The 26,026-nt window shown below is 42.4% G+C and overlaps 1 protein-coding gene across 2 annotated transcripts in view; it reads left to right on the forward strand.

Moving 5' to 3' along the window:
* The first annotated feature begins 4,503 nt into the window (after positions 1–4,503).
* Positions 4,504–26,026, forward strand: part of MYO1E (myosin IE) — a 75,384-nt gene continuing 53,861 nt past the window's right edge. For both annotated transcript variants that reach the window (XM_040076867.2, XM_058422320.1), the window contains exon 1: positions 4,504–4,590. In XM_040076867.2, the coding sequence (XP_039932801.1) occupies positions 4,588–4,590 (3 nt within the window). In that variant the 5' untranslated portion in view covers positions 4,504–4,587. The remainder of the gene's footprint in view (positions 4,591–26,026) is intronic.

Below are 26,026 nucleotides of genomic sequence, written 5' to 3' on the forward strand. Positions count from 1 at the left end.
AACATGCAGATTTATTTTCTTAAAGGCAAATTCATATCACAATCTTTTTATCAAGGCACAACATCAAGAATATTAATTTATTCTGGAGTCTTCAACTGTCTAACTCATTAATTGAGCCCCACTTAAATAATCACAGAATTACAAAATGGAGCAATTTAGGCTGGAAGGGATCTCAGAGGGAATATGATCCAACTCCCTGCTCAGAGCAAGGTTAATTTTGATGTTAGATCAGGTTTGCCCATCATAGCATAAAATTTTCTTCCTAAAATCTTGTGTAACGTTGAAAAAAATACTTTTTAAACATAAATACGCATAAATACATATAGATTTTTTAAAAGTTTTTTTTTCCCTCTGAGGGAAAAAAATAATCCTTGTAATTTTGTTGCTGTGAACGTGCGTAGCTTAACTGAATTCAATCACAGGAACACAGGAGGCAGAACTCCTCGGTTACCAAGTCTTTGTGGATTCCTTCCAGGTTTACACCAGCCTTGCAAATAACAGCATTATTCATACGTTTTGGTTTGCAGTTGGAGAAAAATTCAACTCCATGAATTCTAAGTATCTCTCAGGCTTCTCTCAGTCAGATCCAGAGTGAAAGAGACACGTGCTATTTTTCCTCAAAAAGCCTCAAACTAAGCAGTGGATGTAAAAGGTGACGTTGTTGCTGTATTTTTTATCCCAGTGGTACTTTGGATGGACACGTTGAACAGTTTAAAGGCATGTTTTCTGAACAGAAATGCTGCTGTCATTTGAGGCCAGCAACAGAGAGGAAAGAAGAAATTTTATTAGGCACAGAGGGTTAAAGAAAGCTACAACTAATGTACTATTTTCCAACCTGTCCTCATCACTGAAGTGATTTCAACACATTTTAAGTCATAAAATTCTGCCTTTGTTTTATACATGCTATTTTGCTTCTCCCTCCCTGTATTTCACAAGAAGAAGTTGCTGAATCCATTTTTTATTTCCTGTAAGTAGAATTCTACATGCTCCAGCTGTAACTGAAGGCAGAGTATAACTATCTGCATTTTAGAAGAAAATGCTACAATTCATAAGTGTCTGTTTATTCTTTGGAAGGCAAATACAGGAAACTAAATTACACTGAATTTTTAATATAATTTGTTTTTCTATTACACAAGTCCTTCATCTTTGTAAGAAATACCAAATTATGTGGTTTTCTAATAAAAGAAGGATGTGTTGTTAAGGGTATTAAACTTATTTTAATAGCTTTCAAGCATTAATTAAAATTTTAATTAAATTATTCTGGTCAACAGAAGATAAATATGTGACTTACAAAACTTATTTCAGTTATAGTTTTAAGTAAGAGAAAAGCACTAATGCCTTTTTTCCCCTTTGCTGTCTTTTTTAGCCAGTCAGAAAGCAGTCAGAGCAGTGCTTATTTCATTACAATTTCTAATCTTTTCCAGATTTACTGACACTCATAAGTGTTATTTCTTTCTGAAGCCACAACAATGTTTTTAGAATGGAAAGCAAGGGAAAGCTTTATTCTGTGGCTTTTCCAGAGATAAAAACCTTGTTCTTTTTTCAGTCAGTTTAGTCTTTCCACAGTGTGGCACCAGGCTGATCCCTGTTTGGTGCTGGCACACAGTGTCGCTCAGGCAGTGGGTAGGTGGAAAGGCACGTGTGAGTTGCCAGCTGCACCATGTAGTCACTTCAGTGAGTGCTGAGCTTGGACCAACCCCTGCAAGTCCCAAATGCAAGGCTAATAAACCTCCTGAGGCATGGAAGTGAAGTTTGTCCTTAAATATTTCCCCAAAGCTTAGCACTAGTGATCAATATCAGGAGAATCAAGCAGAGCAACTGTTTGCAGCTAGAAAATATCCTCAAAATAATTCTTGATGTTAGCACTTTGTGCATGAGCTGTAGGTGTTACTAACCAGACAGATTGTCAGACAATACAAAAGCTGATAAAAACCTGATGGGAGTTCTTGATACAGGGATTTTTTCCTAAATCTTTTCAAGTACCTTTTTGAAAGGTATCGTGTCCATACCAATGTGTTGATAGAAATGCCACCATTTCTGTTTTGTGCATCATTTAAAAGTACAGGGGTTCCTCGTTACTGTGCTAGAACTCATCATGAAAATGTGGGTTCTGCCTTTTTCAGAGATGAACTGTACATTCCTGGCTGGAGGAGCCCAGGCATGCAGACCATCCAGGCACACCAGCACTGACATTGAAGGGGAAATGCTTTCCCCTGCTTCTGAGCAAGGATGTTGAATAAGTATCATTCAGTTAATATAGGCAGCTTGGGAATTAGATGTTTATCATTAAAATAAGTAGAATGTTTAAAAGCATAGAAAAGAGTTTACTGTGAATTAGACTGTGCTTGGTCCACCCAGTGCTTAGCAAAGGTTCATGCAGATGCACAGCACTGGCTCTTTTAGCTCCAGAAATTTTGTTCAAAGTCATCCTGTAGTCCATGTAGAGTAGATGGACCCAGTAGCAAACATTAATTTCAGTGAACTCAGGACCAGTTTCTTGATTAACTGGCCATTGTGGATGCACTTTTTAACTATTCTTTCACAGCCTTGTTTCTCATTATTCATAATATGTTATAAAGATGTTTCTATGTATGTAAACACACATATATTCAAATATACATGTCTTTAGAAAATTAACCTGTGCATTAAACAGACCCACATCCAAAGCAAATAGAAAAACCTACAAAACCTGTATTGATTTTCTATCTGTTGGCCCAATATATATACGCTCTGTGGACTCTTGCAGGAATGTTCTTACTGCTTTTTATCAGTCCCATAATTTTATGTAACATTTCCATGTTCAAATGAAACACTAGGCAAATTATCTTTGTCCTATTTCCATAAAGCTGCTGTACTCCACCTTCTGCAGAGAATCAAAGTGTGAAAATTATCTCCTGTGAAGTTCTGTGCACTACTAGCACTACCAGATATATTTTTGCCTCAATAGGTGTTGCAGGTCATATTTGCCACCCAGCTATTTTCTCAATGAAAATATTCCCTACCTCTCCTATTAATGTCAGCCAACATCCAAGCAATCCACTATGGAAATCCCAAGCTTCACATGATCAATAGTTATACAGTGCAAGCCCAGCTGAGCTGAGAAGTGTCTTGTTTATCCTTCAAAACCAAGGACGAAACATGCCCAAAGGACTGTTGTATTTCATCCAAATCACCAAAGTCTGTGCAACATGAGAGGGGGCAGGTAAATAGTTGAAGTTTTGTCCCATTTCTGTGGATGGTTTGAGTTTGTAACACTTGATCAGCCACGTGTTTAATGTCTGCAGGCCATCACACCTGTCCTGCAGCCAGCCCGGCGAGGACAAAGCCACGTGCTGAACAGCACTGTCCCTCCTCTGCACTGGCAGATCCAGCTGCACAGCCTGCGCCTGGCTCAGAGCCACCAGAGCAGTGTTCTCCTCCAAAAACCAGAATTGAATCCGTTTATGCCTAATCCCTAAATTAGTGTGGATACGAGTCTTTATTTTGTTCATAAAAACAATGAAAATTGAATACATATAAGGTGTACAAAGTACTCCCCTTTTTTTTTTTTTTTTTTTTTTTTCAAATAATGGCACTTCTTTTTAATCAGAAATAAACTAAACCCCAGTACAATCTATTGATGAAAGCCAGGATTTTTACCAAGAAGAGTGGTTTTCAAAGTGGTTTGACGGCAGTATCAACATATGACTCGGGGTCTGGCTGTTGTTATGATTATTACGTTATTTCCATTTTATTTATATTCTGTCTTAGTAGCGGCGTTAGAAACCTATTGGAGCCAACAGCAGGGCTTCAAGCCTGAGGTGAAACGTTTGTTAACAAGACTACAGTAGTCAGCTTCGGGCGGCTTTACTGGTTTGATCGCTTAGAAAGCGCAGCCCCTGGAAGTTGTACTGGTTGTGTTTTGGTCAGAACGAACGGAACAACGTGGAGCAGGTGCCGGCTGCCTGCGGGCACCTGGATTGTTTCACGTCTGTGAGATAGCTGCCCCTAGGACCTGTTTCAGCACCCACCCGGTGACAAGACGCATCGCATTTTCCAGTGTTTCCAGGGATTAGCAGCACCTTAGTTCTGTGGGTACGGGGCAGGAGGGCAGCGCACGCAGCGCGTCTGGGGGGCTCCGGCCGCCGCGCTGGCTGAAGGCCTGTCAGCGCTGTGCGGCGGCTGCTCGTCCCGGTGCTCGTCCCGGTGCTCGTCCCGGAGTGCTCCAGGAGCAGCGGCCGCCCGGGCCCTGGGCCCGAGTTCGCGAGGCAGGATTCCCTCAGGGAATGACGTGCCGGAGCGCGGCCATTGGCTACGGCGCGGCGAGTTCTCCATTTATGGACACATCGCCCGCGCGGGGCAGCCCCGGTCCCGCTCGCCCGCCGTCCCCTGCTGTCCCCTTCCCGCCCCGCTCGGCCCCGGCCCGGGCCCCGGCCCCTTCCCCGCGCCTTCCCTCCCCGGCCCCGCCCCGCCGCGAGCTGCGCGCGCGGGGAGGGCGGAGCCGCTGCCCCTCCCTCCCCTCCCCTCAGCCCGCACGTCCGTCCCTCCGTCCCGGGGCGCCGGCGTGTCTGGGCAGAGCCGCGGGCAGCGCCGCGCCGAGGAGCAGCGATGGTGAGCGGGGAGTTCGGCAGGGGACAGAGCGGGGCCGGGGCGGCTGTGGCGGGGCCGGGGCCCGCGGGGCGGCGGCGGGAGCGCGGGTGTCGCGTCCCCTCGCGCGGTGCCGGGAAGGGGCCGCGGCAGCGCTCCGTGTCCCGCTCCTGGCCGGGGAGCGGTTGTGTAACAGCGCCGGCCTGTGGGAAGCCGGGCAGTGCCGGGCACTTGCGGAGGGCCAGCGGCTGCCGGCCCTGCCGACCCGGGCCGGTGCCTTCAGTCTCGTCCCGAGCCCGCCCGTCCCATCGCGGGGCGCGGGCAGGGCCGGCGCCGCCTGTGGAGCGCGATCCGCGTCTGCCGCACTCTCCCGCCGCTTGGGATCCGGAGAGGTTTTGGATGTTGGTGTCCTCGGGTAGGAGGAATCCTGTGGCAGGGGGACGCCACGGCGTAGTCGAACAACAGGTGACGCCGAGGGCGCTGGCGGAGGGGTGTCGGCGGGCAGAGCCGCACCCCGGCCCCGCCGTGCCCAGTGCCGGGGTCACTCCGCTCCCCTCTCCCGGCGCTCGGAGCGCCCAGGTATGCCGCAGAGGCGGCTCCCGAACCCGCGAGCTGGGGCACCGCCGCTGCTGGGACGGTGGGCTACTGCTGTGACCAGGGGACGCGATGTCAGGAAAACACCTCATGCTAGACTGAAGGAAAATTGAGGTTCGGCAGGTGAACCTCGCTTGTCTTTAGTAATTGCCTCCTGATGATTGATAATAGCTTTCGTCCTGAAGTAATCCGAATAACGATTATGTCTACCTGTTACACAAGAACTAAGAACAAGTGGTGAAGAATCCTATGTGGTAATAAACTAGGTTAAAAGCCATAACTTTTAAGGCTAAACAAGGAATTTATTTAAAACTGTTCTAGAGCAAACTACTAAAGATCCGAATATTGAGGTACTTGAAAAACTTCTGCAGTATTTCTGCTAAAGCTTAAGTAAGGTTATGATTTAAAGACTGACCATCCTAGTTCTTGTGTGTTCAGAGCTTCATTCCCAATACCTTTTCAAGGATGCCTTTCTTATTGCCATTGCCTTTGCTTTGACTTCCTGAGGCAAGTTGTACCTGGTTACATCTATGTGGAGCAAAAATCTTTGCTTTAAATAAAGCATTGCAGAAGTTTGGAAGCTAAAACTTCTCTTGAAGTCAGGGATAATGATGCCAACTAGCTCTTACAAACTTGTTTTTGGTAAGGAGCTTTGAATAAGATAGGTGCTTGTGTTCCCTGGGGGTTGATTGTTTTGCCAGGTGATTCACATCAACTCGTTAGCCTTAATCTTTGCTCCTCAAGTACCTTATGTGTCACAGGCACCTGTGGCACATATGGGCTCGTTGGCAGAGGCTGGGTCATTACTTAGACTGCTGACATGTTAAATGGCTTTGGAAGTCTTGGTTGCAGGTGCTTCAGATATGTCTGTTACCAGTAATACTCTGAGATCAGTCTGTTAGTTGATCTGCTGTGGGCTCCATTCATTTTTTTTTTTAATGAAAGGTTTTAATCAAAGTAGTTTTTGAAAATACATGTAACTAACTGGCAACATAGTCTGTGAGATTTACTTTATCAAAATAAGAGAATTACTTTCTTCCACAAGATACAGTTTTTAGGGGTGTATTCAGACAGTATTTCTCCACCTTTTAATTTGGTACTGAAGTAGTTTTTCACGGTGATATCTCAAAATAACATGAATTGCATTTTTAGATTATTGATAAGTAATTATTACAACAAAACCAAAAAATAATGTTTTTGAAAGTGCTGCTTTTTCAAATAATTATGCCCAAACAATTGTTTGATAGTCATTAGAAGGTACTATTTTGTAACTTAGTTGGCAGGATTACCTGGCAGGACTTAACGACGACTGCTGATGAACATGAATCATGCTACTAATATCCTGAAACTTTATACTCATTCTTTGTGGTGTGTAAAAACTCGCACGTTCCCCTTATTTTTGTCTTTAACAGTTTTGATGTCTGGAGGGTGAAAGAAAGCTGAATGTCACAAGTGTTTTGTGCTTTCTTAATCAAGTCTTTTCTGCCATATCTTCTTCACTGTAGACCTCAGAGTGATCCTTTCCTGTTCTGACAGGGTCCCCAGTGCGGGGTGCGGAGTTGGCACTGACTCCAGGTGCTGTTGGTGCTTCTGGGGCCATCTGCTAGAGTAGAGCAGATGCCGGTGTCGCTGGTCTGTCAGTGTGCCTTGGCCAGTCCCTGCCATGGAGCGCTGCCCCGCCCAGCTCAGCTGGCACGCCGCGGAGCTCTCCGTGCTCAGCAGTATGTCTGCTCCTTTTCGCTGGTTTATTTTTAATCCAGATCAATATCTATGTCAAGTTAACAGGGTGGTTTCAGGAGGAAATCTGCAAGCATGGAATGGGTGAGCTGTTTCATGGCAGTACAAGGTGGGAATGAGCAACAGCAGGGCAAAACTGTAGTAAAACTGACAAATCTAAGGAACATCTGGCAGCTTAAAATTTTTCTTTTGGAATGCATCCATTTTGTTACCTTTGTGTTTCAATGTTTTAAATTCAAAATAGAAAAATCCTAAATGCTTCTAACAGCTTAGCTGAAGCTTTTAAGTCTTCAAAAACTGGGTATCATGGCAGTGCCAAGTAGTCCCACTGCAGTGAAGGACTGTACCCATAATATGCACGAAGCCTCATGGTGAAACTAAGCTGGAACTTGCTCAAAAGAGAAGCATATGGTCAGCTGAACTTTATGCTGTTATGCTGTGAGTTAGAACCTTCATGTCATGGGGTAGTTCATCGAGATTCATTGGAGGGTCTTGAATTGGGTAGAGAATCCATACCAGGTTACAAAAATGATCTGGGATCTTTCATATAAAGTAGCTCTTTAGTCTTCAGGGAAAGATTGTTCCCCTGAGTATTGTCACCCAGCTTTGACTCTCCTAAGGATAAAACTTTCAATGTCAATCAGCAAGTATTTTCTAAGGCATAAACTGCTACTATATTTAGAAAAAAAGCCAACCACAAAAATCGAATAAATGCTCCACCCCAACAACAACCCATCAGTGATCAACTTTGCCTGCTTTTGCATAATCTCTGTTTCAGAGTACTTCTGTTGAGGTTTTGTACCAATTTGTTGGGCAGAGTGAGAAGGGAAACTCCCAGGAGAAAGCAGGATCTGCAGTATCTGGATTAGCTCACAAGTTGTTGAGCAAGCCAGGGTTGTCTAATATACTTATGTTAAAAAACCCTATGTGTTTCCATGTTACCTTTAACCAGTATTTCAGTGCTAAGCAATTTTCTGTAACACTGCAGTCAGTATATGTGCATTTTATCGGGTTCTACTTCGTGTCTTCTTGGTTCCACCTTTTCAGCAAAGATGGAAGGCTGGCTTTTAAAAAGGAACCTTTTTATACCAGTGTGACATCAGAAGAGGGCAGATATTTATAGCCCAGTCCAGCAAGAAGATGAGGATGTCTTGATTCCTTGTAGTGCCTATGAAAGTCTGCAGAAATGAAAGACTGGGTTAGCCTTGCTGGTCTTGAGGATTCAGTCCTGAAGTAGTGAATGTGTGATGGGAACTGGGACCTTATACTATCTTAACTATTTTTTTCCTGCAGGGAAGTCACAAGGAAGACAGTGGTGCTTCTGTCTGGTGCTGCAGACAGTAGCCTAAGCTCAAAGCTTGCTTTCTGCCAAATGTGGAATGCTAGGGAGGGTAACAGCATGTGCTTTGCGTTATGTCTAGAGGTGCATTAATGGAAAATCTTCCAGCTATATGATGTTTCTTTCTGGCTGATATATAAAATATGCTAAAACGCAGTAGTACTTGATGTGTTTTGCTTAGGCTTGCATTGTGTGCATGCTTGTTTTAGTTTCTCGTTTAGACCTCTACAATGATTACAGATGTCCTGTGTATTTTAGAGCACTTTTTCAGAAGACACTAATGTATGCAGAATGTTACTCAAATGCAGCTTTTGCAGCTGAAAACTGAACACGTAATTGTGTGTGTATGCATCTCTTAAGCAATCTTATCATCATCTCTTGCCTTCCAGATACGTTTTTTTTTCCTGTTCTACATACATAACTTATTTATTGTGAGGGAAATGGGGTGGCAATGCTATTAGTAGTTTAACTAAACTATTTGCAGCCACTTTTTCTTAACTAAAATAATAACATTCACCATTCTCACTGCCTTGTTCTTAAGGCATTGCTGCACATTTGGTGTGGGTGAAGTTAAAACGAGTGTTGTTGTGGTTAGCACATGGAATGTTAAGCTTTTATGAGTTTTCAGTAAAATCTTAGTAATGTTCCAATCTTAACATGGAAAGTATGTTACCTTGCTTGAAACTATAAAAAATTGTACATCTCTTTAGACAGCAGTTATTATCACCTTTTGTAATAATTTAAATTAATTTGACATAATAAATACCAGTATATTCTCTTCTCAGCTGTAGGAGTTAGTCTAAAAGTGTCATTGAGCTAAATGGTCATACACTGCTCTATCCAAGGTATATTATAAAGAATAAAGGTTTTGGTACATTAATGGTACTAATGTATAGAACGTGTAAATAAATATATTCAGAGTTACAGAAGAATCCTTTATATTAATAGAGCCTAACTTAGTTGCTGCATGTTGTGATGAGCAAGGGAGCAAAAAAGTGATTTTTCCTCCTGGGCTCCCAGCCCTTACTTGGCCAGGCTAACCGTGGGATCGAGTTTCCTGTAGTTACCTGGAGAGTTGTGCCACACATCTTTGTAGTTCTGCTGATGGAGACCAGCCTGGGACTGGCCTGCAAGCTGCCAGGCTTTTGCTTACCCTTTGGTTCTGGTTATTGCCACAATAAATGGCTTATAAATGACAAATTCATCTGCTTTCCTTTTCAGTTTCCTAAAGCACTCTTGTAATACAATACTACAGTCTGCTTTTTTCAGGAAGCTGCATTCCAGATCTGGGTGTTGTGTGGCTACTGAAAGGCATTAACAACTGTGTTAGAAAGGGATTTTGCACCTGATTAACAAGGGTTTTGTTCTGGGAGTTAACCGTGCTAGACTAGAAGGAGTAAAATTGAAGCAGTTTTCTTCGGAACTGGGAGGAGCGTGTTTGTATAAGCGTGTGCTACAGAAATAAGGATTTGGAAAATATTTCAGTTCCTCTGCAAGCACAGAAATCCAGGCATGGGCTTTGATAAGAAAGGGTTGGCTTGCATTACTGGTAGCTCTTTGAATTAAGCCACTTTGTACTAACTAAACTCTGACCATGAATATGAGCAGCAAAGTTTACCTCTGCACTAAAGGCTAATAAACCTTTCAGGGGAAATCATATAAAGGCTCTCTCACACATTTTCTCATCTGTTGAACACTATTCACTTCTTCACTACCTGTGGTCTGCCAAGGAGCTTTTCTGGTTGATGCTGGTCGCTAGCAAATGACCAGCGTTGTTTTAAACTCTGATGGAAGTGAGTTTTTGTACTGCCTGTGTATGGGGAAGTATTCCAGGTGTTTGGGGTGCTTGCTGACTTTTGGAGCTGCTGTAGTCAGGGGACTCAGGATAGCTTTAGTGTGTTGTTTGGGTTTTATTGTTTCTACTGTGGCTGTAAAAGTATTTGTAAATATCAGAGAAATATGGCAGGAAGTAAACAAGAATTTTTTTCCCCTTCAGATGAGAACTGAGAGCTGTCTCTGAGAACTTGCTCAGATGTTCACTTCAAACTCAGCCTCCCGTGGCACTCCTGGGGCAGCTTGGGTGTGAGGAACTGTAATTTAATCAGACCTTCCTGAACTCGGTTCAGTCTTTCCCGTCTCCAGCTCCCTTCCCCACATTCCTGCGATGCCAATTACTGTCCTGCCCAGGAAGTACGGTTGTTACTCCTCTCCTGACTCATCCTCATCTTCTAGCTTTCCTACTCTCCACCTACTGCTTTCCTCCTTCACTTCTTCAAAACTGTGAATACCCCCTGGGGATGCCAGGTGTGCAGTCAAGTCCTGGCAGTGCATGGGATCCGTTCTCTCTGCTTGGCTGAGTCATTGCTATGATCGGAAAGGGTGTCTTGCTGTACAGCTTTTCCACACTCTGAACCTCGCAGGTGTTTGCTGTCCCTTCTGTTAAACATGCTTTATGTAAATAGCTTTGGGGTTTGATGGTGTCCTCTACACAAAGGAGTACATCTAAACCCCAGATTCTGTAATGCAAGCAGCCTAGGAAGAGGGGTATGGTCAAGGTTTTTTTCCAAAGATTCAGCAGCATTTAGTTGATGCTGAAACCACTCTTGGATTGGGTTCATAAATTATAAAGTGTAATTTAAAAAAAATTCCGAGTTCAATTTTTTTAGTTGAAACTGAAAATACTTTTTTTAAACAAAACAAACGTGAGAGCTGACAAGGAAAGCAGGGCTGGCAATTGGAGTGTGAGTCAGAGCTATCAGAAGTGATGCTTATTGGGAAGCCTAGTTAGAAGGTGCTTTTAAAGTACAAAGGCTTATCTATTAACATAACTTATTAATTGTGAACTTGAAAGTTAAAGCTAGATATTAGCAGATCTTGAGTATGCTTTGTGATCAACACTGTCCTGGAAGTGTCAAAAGGATTATAAAATAGGTCTGGTGCTCTGCTCTCCTGTCATGTGTGTGATTTTTCAGCTGCCAGGATTGTCTGGTGAAAGCCACTTCTGGCTTTCAGGGGATCAGTGGAATGGCTTTGGGATGGAGTGATGATAGATGTTTTCCTTTAGGCTCCTTCAAAAAAAGGGGATATAAATAGTTTATGCAAAAACATGTGCTTCTAGAAGCTATTTTCATGCTTTTTTCAGCAATCTGAAGTCTAAATGAGAGGTTTTTGTTGGCATCCTTCAGAGAGGATTAGCAGTCTCGTAGTAACTTGCTGCACTTGTCCCTGTACAGGAAGTGTGGGGCTTTTTTTTCCTTGCCAGCTCAGAACCACTCACTGAATCACTGTCATCAGCTGAGCCTGAGTCTGTAACCACTTCTTGGTCAGCCTAGTCTAATTTAAGTGTTGAAGTAATATTCAAGTCTGAACAATGCAGCCTGATAACCTCTACAAAACAAGCAAAACGTTTGCAACGGCTTTAAAGTCTTTCCTGCTTGTGTCTTATAAAATATGCTGCCTGATGTTTGATCTTGCACCCTAGGACAGTCTTATGTTTTCAGTCTGACATTCCACAACATTTGTAAAGCTTTAAATTCTAGGCAGTCTACCAATGCACACTGTTATCTTTTGCAGTGATTGATGTCTTTTCCTGTGCTTTGAGTTTGGTGATTGCTAATAGCAGCAATACAGAAAGATGGAAGTTGGAACCTCGTGTTTGTAATATGTTTGCAGTGCCAAGCGGTAGTCAAGAGCTTGTCTCATCTTGTTTTGTTTTGGTTTTTTTTTTCCTGCCTTGAAGGATACAAGTCTGCACAAACGCCTAATTGCTTCCAAATTTGCTTTTGCAATAACTTGCAATCCTATGTTATTCCCAACTTTGTAAAGAAGAGCACAGATACAAAGTGTGTTTACTGCTGCCAATGCATTTGGAGTCCCTGGGGTTGTGAGCCCTGGACTTTTTGATAGCTCATTTGGTGTGGAAGTACTGCTGCTCTAAGGGGTAGTAGGAACATTCCCAGGGGAAAGGTTTACCTAGGTGTTGTAAACATCTTTCAGCTGTTGTTCTCCTTCTGGCACACACTGGAATGGTCACCTCCTGGTCTCTTGGGTTTTGGACTTACTGCGGGTGTTTCAATATATGAACTGGAAAATACTTCTTTTGTTGAGTGGAAGCAGTGTTCTTGAGGCATATTGAAGGAGAGCTTTCATTAAACATAATCTTAAAAGCCATTTCATGGGACTCAAAAGCAAGTGCATACTTCTAAGTTTAAGTATCTGTTTTTTTCTTTCAATATTTGAGGAGCATTTGATTTGTCCGTTTATTAATTCTGAAAGAATTTGTTTTCCTGTACTGATACCCACCTGTATTCAGTACATACCTAAAGAAAGAGAAATGTGCAGAAGTATCTATAACAGTAATTGAAAACAGACTACAGATATACTTAAATTAAATGGGGAGTTAAAAATGTGGTTAGATTCATTCCAGAAAGGATATAAAGCTGCAAACCCACCTATTCTTGCTTTCAGAGCACAGAGGTATAAGCTGTCTACATATTTTGAATTAGTAGATAAATCTACGGTATTTTCCGGTTAAGGCAAAAGAGACATGCATTTTGTGTAATTATTTCTGCTGTCTAGCTAAATATGGATTGTTTTTGAAGGAATCAGTGACAGCATGCAATCAGCAGGGAAAAAATAATTAGTCATGGGAATCCATAGTTATATTAGACCCTTGTATCTTGCTTAGTTCTATATTTTTTGTTGACTCTTGATAGTGCAGTTTTTATGAGAGCAGGTTAAATTAATACACTAGTCCTGTCAGGAGGCTTCTGATATCTTTCCTGCCATAATTTGAATTTAAAAATTTGCTACAATGATCTATTACTAAGCATGGTTTTATTACATGTAGCTTCTGTACCATGAAATATCCCACTTCACATGTAGACTTGATTAGTTTCTGAATTGCCTGAATCCAAGAAAACAAATATTTGACTTGGCCAATTAAAATATAGTACATTCACTAAGACCAGAATTACTTCAGCTGGATTTATTTTCTCTAGTTAAAAACTCTGCCTCTTGGTAGTCTCCAAAGCCTTTTTCAGTGCTTCCCCTCGAGTATACACTGGGAACTGCTATATTGGTTAGTAATTGCTAGATTCAGCAAACCAAAGTTTCCTACAAAAACATTCTGGTCTTGCAGTGGAAAAGCAAAAATAGCTTCTCAGACTAGGGCAGTTTGGATGTGTTCAGTTTCTGGGGGGATCCTGGCTGGTTTTTGTGCATCCTGCAGGACTTCAAGGCTGAAGTAAGGTGCCTTTTTGGAATTGATTGGCCCTGGTGGAGGGGGAAGCATCAGCCTCCTGCTATGGAGAAGCAGTGTAAACCTGCTGAGAAATCTATTACAAAAGAGTTTAAACTGCATAATTCTGTCCTGAGTTGTGCCCAGACTGTTGGCCATTATTTGCTCTGCTGTGGCTGTTGGCTTTGCAAAGTGTCTCTTCCTGTTCCTAATGCCAGCTGTCTGCAGCCACCTTTGCTGGGTGTCCTGTGGCACTGGCTCACAGTGCTGCTGTAAGGAGGGACGTTCTTCTCCCAGCTGAGGGTGCCGCTCAGCAGCCCCTTGGGCGTTCGGTAGCCAGTACTTGCCAATGGCTGAGGCAGAGTCCTGGCAGGAGCAGTGCTTCAGAGCCTGGCAGGACCCAGGGCACGTGTTGGTGATCCTCCTTAGCGGAGGAGACTGCCAGCAAATAGAGGTTGGAGTAACTTCTACAGACTGTGTGTGCTATTTGTTATGTTTTATTAAGAAGGATTAGACTTGACCCAGGGAAAAAAGTGAACTGGGGTGTTTTGTAACAAATGGAGATCCTGTTATGGCTCTGTGTGTGTCTGTGGAGGTCTGAGCTGAGGGCTGGCCTTTAAGGAGCAAAATCTTGAGCTCCATTTGAAGCAGAGTTGGGAGTGCAGAGAATGACTTCATTGTAGGAGAGGCTACTGCTTTTGCTGTTTTGTTGTGCTTTAGTTGTTTTTTGTCTCAGCATTGAGTTGTGACCACAGAGTTCGAAGCATGAGCAGTTTTCAGATGAGAAGGAAAGCAGGGAAAGGTCTTCAGCAGAGCAAGTCAGGTCAGAAGTGTACCTACAAGTGAAAGAGGACTTGCAGTACCTGAGTATCCAATATCTGAAACTCGAGATAGTGTTGAGTACCTGTTTCTAACAACTGAGCCTGGTTTCTTAAGCAGCTTAGATATTTGTCTATAATTCACTCTTGTCTCTCAGCGTTCTGTGATCTATATCTGCCTAGATTCAGTGTATTGGAGAAAATGAGAATTTGCCCAATTTGATACTTGCTTTAAATAGCAAATTAACATATATTCTGGTATGTGGTCAGCAAAATTTAGATTTGATAAAACTGAAATGGCTTCTGTTGTGGTTTTAAAGTGTATACAATAAAGGAGAGGAATCTGTTCTGGCTTAAAGCTGCCTTTAAGCACATAGAATGTGTGTTCTCTACAGCCTCCAGTGACTTTGACCTCAGTCTCAGAAATATGGAATGAAGTGTGTGAGGCTACAAAGTGGTTTAGCTTCAGTAGCACAGAGAGAAAAGATTAATTATTTCACATAATTGTGTGACTATTGGTAATGAATTATTTCACACTAGTTAATTATTTAATTATTAATTGATTATTTCATGTAGACAGGACTACTGGTAACTGGCAGTTCTGATGTTGAAAGGGGTACTTGTTTTGTCAGTTCCAGTGTCAGTAACCCAGCTGACTGCTCCAGGCGCCTCAACACTGTTCCCATGAGTACTATTTGTTAAAGCTTTTCTAGTGGTAATAGGAATTCTGGTTCCAGGGTTCTTAATGCCTGAAATACCAGCACACCCAGTCCACAGAGACCTGATCTCAATATGCAGAATAAGTTCATGACCAGCAGTGGTTTCTTCCTGTCGTTTACTTTGTGTTTTTATTCCTGGTACACTGTAGGAGCACTTGAGAGGAAGTGCAGCAGTGGCTGCTTATTCCCATATTTGGTATTGCTCTAGATGGAATGGACATCCCTCTCTAAAGGAGAGGGCTGATCCAGAGTTCCTGGACAATCTAACCTGCCTCCAACCATGGCTTAATCTTGGCAGAGTCACAGGGGTCCACTTCCTTTGCAGCTGTGCACGGTGCAGTTTTCTGCCGGAGTTACAGTGGTGATCACTGGCACTGGTGGGGTCCCTTCAGATGCGTGGGCCGGACTCTTCACAGTGCTAAAAGCTTGTATTGACATGGTTACAAATCCTTGTTCTCCAGTGCAGCTTCCATTGATCTACACATTAGTGGTGCATTTTGTGTTACAAACAGTTGGAATTAGTGAATGTCACAAGTACTTTAGTGAAATGACCACTCAAGTCTTTAACTCTGGAAAGGGAAACAGTATTCAGAGCATCAATTCACTCGCATCTCCTTTCTCCTTGGTATTTTTCCTGAGACTTTTACTGTAAAGGGCTTATGTCTTCTGTGCAGATTTAGGGGTGAGGAGGGAGCCCCAAGCCATAAATCTACTTTCTTAAATAGTCACTATTAAAGCCATATTGGGAAAGAAGCAAATATAATGTATTTCAGAAGAGCATTGTAATCACTTCCTGCTGGAACAGCTGGCTACCTTATCTGCTTCCATGCTATTCACCAGTAAAAAGACGAACTGAGGACTGCAGAAATTAATCTTTATTTTATTAGTCCTGAGACTGACCTTTTCTTGTTCTTATTTATTAGAATCGGTACTTGAACTGAGACTAAGTAAGTTTAGCTGCATATGTCAAAATGCCTAAAATTAATCCTTTACAGGTACAGTCTTGACAGAACCTAAAACCCCCCAGTTCTGAATAAGAAAGTAATGTCTGAAATTGGTCCAGAAGAACAGAACATAATACAGAGCTTTAAATCCCCATTTTGGTGCCATAGGATAAGTTTATAGACTTGAACAACTCTTTTTTTTTTTTTTCCCCAGAGCTGAGCGTTACTTTTGGGGAGAGGAATTTAAGAGCTGTTTATTGTGAAAAGATCTTAATGGTGTGAAAGCTGGCCAGTGCTGAAGCAAGTCTGTTTAGGCTATACTGACAGTACAACCTGTACTCTTAAGAGTATAGGCAGGTACTTCATAAACCACTGAGGATGTTCTGGAGGTGGTAGTTTGTGATGGAGGAGTGTGTTGTTACCACAATTTATGAATTAGTCATGAAGAACTATTTAATCTGACACACCTCCAGAGTGTTCACCTACTGAAATCAGATTTTCTTTTGTTCAGGTCATTTCTTAATGATACAGCAGGCTGAGGTGTTTTTGCACCTGAGGCCATTAGGTGACTTTTTCACTTAGCTTGTCCCATCTGTGGATTTGTTCTGAGACCAGAATACATTTAAGATGAAGCAGTCAACAGGCTTTACCCTGCAGCTCTGCGGGGTCTTCTCCAAGCATGGCTGGAGTCCAGCCTGGGCCAGGGGCAAAGCCAGCAAAGCTGGTCCTGTCAGTTTACTGTAACCCACCCATTGTGGTTTGTACTGGATCTCTGGTACTCAAAAATTGTTAAATAGCTCTTAACTTAGTAGGCAGGGGGGAGACTTCGATCAAAAATCAGTATTAACTTTTACTGTTCTAGAAATACTTCAGATACTGTGGAGTTCTTCCCAGTCTGCACTTCAAAATATGTAGGTGGAGAGTCAGTAATTGTAGTGATAACTACCTGTGGTGAGGTAGCTGTAATTGTGGTGTTAACTACCTCTGGTGAGGTAGCTGTGGTCATTCATTTTACATCTGAAGCAGGCTAGAATATACATATTTATTTCAGGGTTATTTTGCCTGGTGACTACACTGAGATCTTAAAGATAGAAGTCAAGGTTGTTATGGTGTTTGTTTTGGATTTTTTTTCCCCCCCAAGCCTTTGAAAATATTTTATCATTCTGCTCTTTACAGGTGTGGAGTAGTAGGTTAACTATAGAATACTAATCCTGTTGCTGTTTGCTCATTGATAGTGCAGGTGTACAAACAGGAAAAGAAAAAAAACAAAGGGGAAATTAATATCAGCTGATTGCTAAAACAAAGAAGCTCAAATTTAGTAGCTAAAATTATGTTCAGGCTGGTAACAGGATACAATGAACAATGAAACTACATTCTGTAGCTAATTGTGTCCTTTTAGGGCTTGTTTTGGAATTTTACTTGACCAATTGAAACTCTTCAGGGGAGTAGAAGTCAACCTCATTTTAATGAACCAACCTACTTTTTTTTTGCATCACGCCTCAATGAGATGCCTAGGCTATTCTTTTTCTTTTTCTTTTTTTTTCTTTTTTTTTTTTTTTTTTAATTATTTTTGAAGACTTTGGAATATATTCATGATCTGAAACAAACTAGTTTTTGTTTTTTTAGGGTGGTGTTTTAAATCAGGGCAGGTCAGGACACTGTATGTATTGGAACTGGCAGGTGGGGGAGTACTTTTCTGTCGTTCTATTTGCTGCTATGCTGTAGTAAAAGATGCAGTTCTGCCCCCTTATTCCTGTTCTGCCTTCCAGTCTCTAGTGTGACAGTGTGGGAGAACCTCCCGAAGTACCAAAGCAGTGCAGAGCCTTTGTGATCCCTCTGTGGGTGTTGTTTTGTTCTGGTGCCATTTCAATAAGGATGGAGTGGGGAATGCCTCTGAGGCATGTCCCTAACAGCTGCCGTGGGCTGTATTTTGGAGCTCTCCTAGGAGCCTAGGTTACCTATAGTGTGAGAGAGGGCTGGAATCCTCTGCTGGTTTTGGCAGATACATGCATGAGACGTACGTTGTGCCCTCTGTGAGGGAAATGTGACTTGGTCCACAGCAGCCTGAGTGACAGAACCTTCTCAAACAGGGGAGTGAATAAGGGAAATAAATCTAAGAGGGAATGGTGGAATGGTCTGGGCTGGCAAGCTGGTGGGAGCCTAGTCTGGTCCAGGCAAGCTGCTTCCAATTTCCATGTGAAGTTCTGCTCCTTCAGCTCTGCCTTAGTAGTGCTCTTTCCATCTGTTTATAAGCCTTTAATATTGCTGATGGAATTGGTTCAGTCTAACACCTTCTCTGATTCGAACCTCATGCAGGAAATGTGTATTTGTCTTACCCACAGATCAGCCATGTCTTGCCTGACACTTAGTCTTAGCTCTCACCTTCTACAGTTGCCTTCCTCATGCCTTCCCTTCTACATCTTTAGCTCTCAGCGAGCCTTTGCAGAGGTCTTTTGTCTTCAGCTGCAAATGCCAAAGGACATGCTTCACTTCATTACAAGCTTTCATCGTGATTTTTGGGGTTTATCCCTTAAGTGTTATCTGTAATGATGTAATGTGATGTCTAAGTTATGTTTTTACTAGTAGTTCTAGTACTGTTTAGGCTTGCTCAGGCAATGGTGTGTAAACACTGGATCATTTTTCTGGTCCTTTTTAAAGTGCAGATTTTCCTGGCAGTATATACTGCTGGGAAACTTGCAGTGAAATATGTTGTATAAAGGCAAAGAAGTTCTATTTTGTACTTTGCAGTAAGGTCATGGAGATGAAAATGCATGTACAGACGTACATTTGTAATTCATGAACATGGTTATGTGAATGTCATGTTATTACTCAAATGCCTGTGTATAAAATGTGTGACTTTAGCAGTAGATTACAAATAATTTTTTATCTTCGTAGTAGTCCTTACAGCTACTGTGGTCGAGCATTGGACAATTTTTCAAAGTGCAATAAAAGATAAAAATAATTGGTACTTTAGGACTAAATAGGCAGAACACCCCTGAGGATGGAGCTCTAGTAGGAATCTGTGGAATAGCTGATCTTAGGTATTGCCTGTATCCTACAGACCACAAGTGTGTGTTAGAAGATACAGGAAAGCCTTTCTGTCATACAAGCTGTCACCACATGATTTAAAATGGAGAGCATTTTTGAACCTGCTGTCAACACTATCTAGAAGCAATACAGCTGTTTTACGGCTGGACTCAAGTTTACTTGCAAAATGTTCCGTGGTATCTTTTTTCACCACAAATAGCCAAAACCTCTGATGCTTTATTTGCAAGGTTTTGTCCTTTTTGGTAGCCCTTTTGCTAAACTGGTGATTACTGACTCATCCATAACTAAATTACTGCTGTTGTTCTCTAGAAATCTGCGCTTTACCTGATGCTCTCCCATGCAATTGCTATGTAAATCAACCCTTGCTAAACATTGAGATTTGACAGGAGCAAATTGCAAAGCAAGATAGCTGCAGGCTGCCTCCTATCCCTCATACTGTGTTTCAGCAGGGAAAAAAATGATTCTGACAGTCAGACATTGCAAAAGGAGTATGCAGAAGCACATCTGCATATCTAATAGTCTGATTCTTTAATCTACAGATTTTAAGAGATGCTTTCATTTACTGGATGAGGCGTGCTTCGCTGCATAACATAGTTGTTCAAATTAATGTTTTGTAGGGGAAAGAGGGCGACACAGGCAGATGGCTGGGATGGTTGAAGATCATCACACACATGACCGACGTGTGATGTATTTTTTCACTATATGATACATAGAACTGTGTGTGTTTTGTAGAAAATGAGCTCTCCTCGCTTATGCACTCAGGTTTATTTGAAGTGTGGTAATTACCCTGGATGTACGTACAGACTGGAGAGCAAGAGGCTCGAGAACAGCACCACAGAAAAGGGGACCTGGGCTCCTGGCTGATGGTGACTTGAACATGAGGGCAGCCACGAGGGCTGGGTGTGTCCTGGGGGCATCAGGTGCCAGCCAGGGAAGGGGGGATTGTCTGGCTCTGCTCTGCATTGGGGCAGCCTCATCTCCAGTGCTGGGGGCAGTTCTGGGCACCACAATATGGAGCTGATAGAGAGTGTCCAAAGCAGGGCATGAAGATGGGGAGGGGAGGCTGTGTGAAGAGCAGCTGCGGGCACTTGGTCTGTTCAAGCTGGAGGACACCGAGGGGACGCCTCATTGTGGGTACAGCCCCCTTGTGAGGAGAAGAGGAGGGACAGACGCTGATCTCTTTGCTCTTGTGACCAGTGGCAGGGCCTGAAGGAGTGGCCTGAAGTTGGGTCAAGGGTGGTTAGTTTGCTCATTAGGTGAAGGTTCTTCACCCAGAGGGTGGCTGGGCGCTGGAACAGGCTCCCCAGGGCAGTAGTCACAGCACCAGCCTGACAAAATTCCAGGAGAGTTTGGTCAGCACTCTCAGGCACATGATGAGATTCTTGAGGATGTCCTATACATGGAGTTGAGACTTCTGTGGATCCCTTCTAAGTCAGGATAGTCTGTGATTCTATGGCTTTAGCAGAGGTTTTGAGAATGGAAATGAGACTCCCAAACCTGTGTTGCTAAATGACCAACCTCAGAGCTTCAAATCCCACCTGATTTACTGGAGGGGCTAAAGCATTCTGTGTCTTGTGCCTTTACTCCCTTTTCCAGCTTATGCTTTATGTCCTATCGGGCATGGCACCCTCGGTGGGCCCCAGGTAGCAGCAGTGGTGCTACACCTGGCAGGATTGAAGCTGTAGGACATGACGTGACTGTGACCTGGGAGCGTTTGCCTAACTTCACTCCTGGTCTGCAGCTGCCTCTGAATGCTTCACTAATGTGACAAAATGTGAGAAATGCAATCCAAAACCAAACAGTCCTTTGGTAAGTTAAACTGAAATGAAATCAATAGATATTTGAAATATTAGAATAAGATCTTACAGTACTGCATAGAAAAACTTAATAGGAAACTGGGAAGTGGAGTTATTCATCTACCTTTTAAAAGGCTGAACTAGACAAGGCATTCCAGTGCCCACAGGTTTTGGGTTACATTGCTGCATTTAAATGCAGCAGGACTTACAGTAGGGGTTATTTTGTGTTGCTTGTAAACAATTTACAAATTTTACTAAAGAACAGTTCCTGCTGCTGTGTTCTTTTTTATTTTGAAAAAAATGTGAAGAGAAAACCCCGAGGTTTTCCTTGACATAGGTGATTCTGATAGCTTTCATTAATTGGGTTATTAACAAGGAGGGAGTTGGAAATACTAAAATTGTATTCTCAGTGGCAACACAGCAAAGACTCACAGATTGGTTTAGCTGCTGGCAGTACTCAAACCTTGCTTGTTAAAAAAACCAACTGTGTAAGGAGTTCCCTCTGGTCTTGTTGGATTTGGACTTACTGGACTTAGTTTTGTTAATACTCTTTTGTCTGTGTTTGTGTAAAGTTATCTTGGAAGGTATTTGAAGATCCAGCTCTATAAGGAGTGGAACAAATTGTCCTTCATTTCAGTGGAACAGATTAGATGGAATCTGTAACATGGGTTTTCAGTTAGTCATCTGAAATATGCAGACAAGGAGGAAAGCATTAGATGTGTGGATTGTGTCCTTTTTTTACATTTTATTTTTAAAAAAGGACATGATTCTTAAAAACAGGCTGCCTCAAAATTGTCTTTCCGTGCAGTCCTACAACCTAGCTATAGTTGATATAAATACCTTTTGCAGAAGCAAATAGTTTTCTTCTCAACAAAACCTTACTAGGTGTAAATAAAACTGGCAACTTATTATAGATACCTGGATATTTAATGATTCTTTGTTCTTTTTTAATTGTGTGTTCATAATTAAAATAATTTTGGTTTTGAAAGCCTCAGTGAGTTTCAGTATTTTAGGTGTTGAATAATTCATAATGAACTTTGTTTACGCACTGTTTATATCCCAAAGAACCTCAAGCAACTTATTAAGAAAAGATTTTACCACATTCCTTTATTCAGAATTATCCTCTGGTTAATTACATTTGGCAAAACCTTATGTTTATGTAAGGACTGGTACTCTGCTGAGCCTCAGTGAGGGATGCCTGAGCCCAGGTCAGGATTGGGAGCTGCCTGTTACAGATCACGCTGGGGCAGCCCTGAGCCCTGCATACCCACTGCTGCAGAAGCCAAAGGCCAGCTGAGACAGGAGTGAACAGTGCTCACAGGTAAAAGGGACAAACCCAGGCAGCTGGGTAGTAGCAGAATAAGAGATTGATCTTGGGCAACTTGAAAATGGAACAAAACTCTTGGTCCTATCCAGCAACTACAGTAAAAGCCCTGGAAATGCATCTGCAGGTTTAGGATTGTCCAAATGCTAATATAGCATGTTCAGCCCTTAGTCAGCATTGGAGAAGCCTGTAGAAAGTGTCAATGTTTTTTAAGAAGTTGGTTTTTGTTTTGCTCCTGGAATGCTCCCAGCGTTTCTTGTTTTCTTTCTGATTCTCATTCTAACTTAGGGATGCCCCAATGTTTCTAGGTCAGGGTGAGGAAGGCAAAGGAACTAGTGTGGAAGGAAACTGAATTGGAATGATTTGTCAAAGCTTAATAGAATTCTACACAGAGTAGTTGGAAAGAAGGTGAGGTTGAGGTGGAGTGGGTACCTGTTCATGGAATATGTGTGTCCCGCTTGTGCCTGGCTCACAGCCACGGTGCTCAGCCAGGGCTGGGTGGGAGCCCTGCCCCCTTACCTGGTACAGCCTAAAGGCACAGCTAGACCTCTTGCATTTGGGATGCTCTTTTAGCCCACCACTTAAAACTGTTTTTCTGTTAGGCAAGATGGAGTCAAAGGCAGCATTTGTGATTGAAGGCAGCGCAGAGTGATTGAAGGACTTTAAGCTGCTCCAGTGGTCCTGATGGGGTCATAAGTAGAATGTTGTTTATCAAGCTGTCATGTAAGCTTAGAAAAAAGCTACTTGAGTGCGAGTTACTTTGTAAGCCAGAACTTTATTTTTAAAGCAACACAAACCTTGCACGTGACATGGAATGTAGAAAAAGGTAAAACTGCTTTAATGGGCCTCACCGGTGTAATGAATTGCAGCAGCCAAAAGGTAAAAGACTTTGATAATCTGAGCATCTGTTCATGTCCAGGTTGTTTGGGGTGGAGGGTATGAGACACTATTCATTGAATAGTTGTCTTGTCTGAATCAGAATATTATGCTTAGATGAAAAAGTAATTCAGGTGGTTTTATTTTATATTTTAATTCAATATTATTTCAGTTCACGTGAGTTTGAGTCAGAGGTCTGAAATTGAATGAGTCCAGAAGATGAAAGCGAAGTACATCGCAAGCATATAAGTTTAATATGGGTTTGTGTCCAAGTGCTACAAACCAAAGTCTTCAGCCACAGTTCAGCATCTGAGACATAAATTGTTCTTCTCAATTACCCCAATTTTGAAACCTTGCAATGTAGCTTGAATTTCACCTGTTCTGGGTTTTCATGATGATTTTTAGCATTTTGCTAAGGATGTAGAAATGGGAAATTAAAGGGAAAAGAAAATGCAGCATCACACTGCACCAGTACAGAGATTCTCTTGAATAAAACTAGGACATTAATCTGCAGTGGTCTGAAGCAGTTTCTCCTAAAGCTGACACTCGGCTTTTTGCTTGGTTTCCCCTCCAACAGAATTCGCGGGAATCTTATGTATATTTATGATGCTGATGCTGAATTGCAAGGTTTAAAAGACGTTTAAATTTGGTCTTTTGCATAATACTGCCAAGTTGGTGATAAAGGTTTTGTGAAACAACTTTTGGCTGGCATCTGTGCTCAGAGCATAATTATGCCAGTGCACCATCTATGAGGCTGAATCTAATGCATGTCCTGATAGCATCAGTTTCTCCTAGCAAATGGAGGAAGAAGGGTAGTTTGCAAATCATGCCTTTGTTCACACAAACCACAATCTGGTAAAAGCCTAGAGTTATGAAGATAGCTAAATGTCCAAATTAATTTTCTGTTAGCTTTTTTGGTTCTGGAATAATTTGAATGATAAATGTTAACATTAAACAGTCTCACATACTTAAGATTGAGAGAAAATAGCTGTCTCTGTGTTAAAATCTCTTTTATTGATTAATAGGAACTATCGCTTTAGCTATTTAGTGAACTTCTGCCCAGAGTTAATAAAAGAAGAATCCTGGGGATGCAGAGGTCGTAAAAATGCATTGATAATACACAGCCCAGATAAGACCCATGAAGGCCTGGTCTCCCAGCTGTTGATGGTTCTATTAAAAAATGTTGGCCCAGACACTTTCTGCATATTTCCTTTAATAACCATGGTGTTCCCTAGAGTGGAATGAACACTTCATATTTGCAATGTGTTTGTATGCTTCCACCTTTCTGGGATATCAGCTTCACTGACAGAATGCAGTGAACTGGAGGAGATCATGTATATTGATTTTTAGTTTAATTTTCTTGGGTGACTTGTGAATTATTATGGAAGTTTGAAAGTCTACAGAGCCAGGATACAAGCCTAATACAAATTAGAGTAAATAATTTGAAGCATAGGATTTTAGAGGAAGATTAGACAACTGTATGAAATCTTAAACAAGCTGGGTAAATTAAAAAAAATTTCAGAGAACAGCATTCTTGTCAAACAGAATTGAAAGCTACTGTAATAAAAGCAAGTGAAGTAAACTAGCATATGGATTAAATGAGAATAAGGCAGTTATACGATTCAGCTGGAGTGTTGCATGCCGGTTTTTTAATGTATTTCTTCTCAAAGCTGCCCTGGACTGAATAGTCGAAACTGCTTTAGAAAACTAGTGAAATGACAAATATTAGCTTTATGAATAATGTGCATGTGGAAGATAATCTGGTTATGAGAATCTCTCTGTTGCGGACATTGGACACTCATGGGACCTGCCTGCCCTGGCACAATGTAATTACTGATTAAAGTAAAAACAAAGCCCTGACAACGGATGAATGCAGCTGTGCGTGAGGCTGCCTGCTGGCAGAGGTGCATGTACAGCTGAGAAGGTGGATTAGTGTCTGCTTCAGTCTTCTGCGCAGCGTGGGAGATTTGTTGGGTCTGATGTTTACTGCTTTGCCCAAGATTTTTTGCCTCCTGTTGGTTTTTGATTAACTTCTTGGGAGTTGAAGTGAACTTGTAAATTTGGTCCACTGGCAAGATGTGTAACTTATTCCTGAGGGGGAATGCTCAAAAAAATTCGTGTTTGTATTTACGTAATAATTAACCAAGGAAACCTTTGTATCTGAATACACTGAAATAAATATTAAAGTTGGATTCTTTTAAAGTTAAGTTAAAGGTTTAGTCAACATATCAAATAGCCTTATTTCCCACAGTGTCTGAAGTAAAATCTGATATTTGCACGAGTATCAAAACATGGCAACTCATAAAAAGGACTCTGTTGGGCCACATGCATGTTACCACCCGGGTGCGGGCTGTGCTGTAGGTGAGTGAGCACCAGCCACTCCCTGAGCCTTTCCCTGCTGCTCCCAGTTAGTGCTGCCAGGGCTAAACAGGAAGCTGCTGCAGTCCTGGAGCCTTGACTCCGTTTACTCAGCACTCTGTGAAATTAAAATAAACATAGAAAGCAATTTTTGCATCAGAACCTCCCCCAGTGTGGAGTTCCTCCTGACCCCCCAAACACGCTCGTGTAGCCGCTGTCCCCGGTGAGAGGAGCTGCCAGTTCCCGTGCGGTGGGGAGCGCTCCTGGGTGAGCAGGGAACCCTCTGAGCTGTTCCTGCACATGCCACCTCCCGGTGCACTGCTCTCCTTGTCCCGGCACCCCCAGTACAGTGACCTCAGAAAGTGCCCTGAGCCCCGCATCTGAGTACAGTCCAAGAACAGATTACCCAGCTCTCACCAAACATGAAAGCAGACGTTCTGGAAGCCAGCTACTTGGGAAAATCCCGTGTAAACCTCCCAGTACGCGCTGCAATGCTGCAAGCAGGTCTGCGGCAGATAAGCTCTTTATCAGGGCTCCACCCTGCTTCACAGAGCCGTGATTGTCTCGTCCTGCCGCGCTGATCCCCGTTGAAACTATGCAGACGGGAGGGAAGATCAAAGCAAATACCTCAAAAATAGGTGCACTTGAAACTAATGACGACGCTAATG

This window comes from Hirundo rustica, chromosome 13, assembly GCF_015227805.2.
Source record: "Hirundo rustica isolate bHirRus1 chromosome 13, bHirRus1.pri.v3, whole genome shotgun sequence".
Classification (NCBI taxonomy): domain Eukaryota; kingdom Metazoa; phylum Chordata; class Aves; order Passeriformes; family Hirundinidae; genus Hirundo; species Hirundo rustica.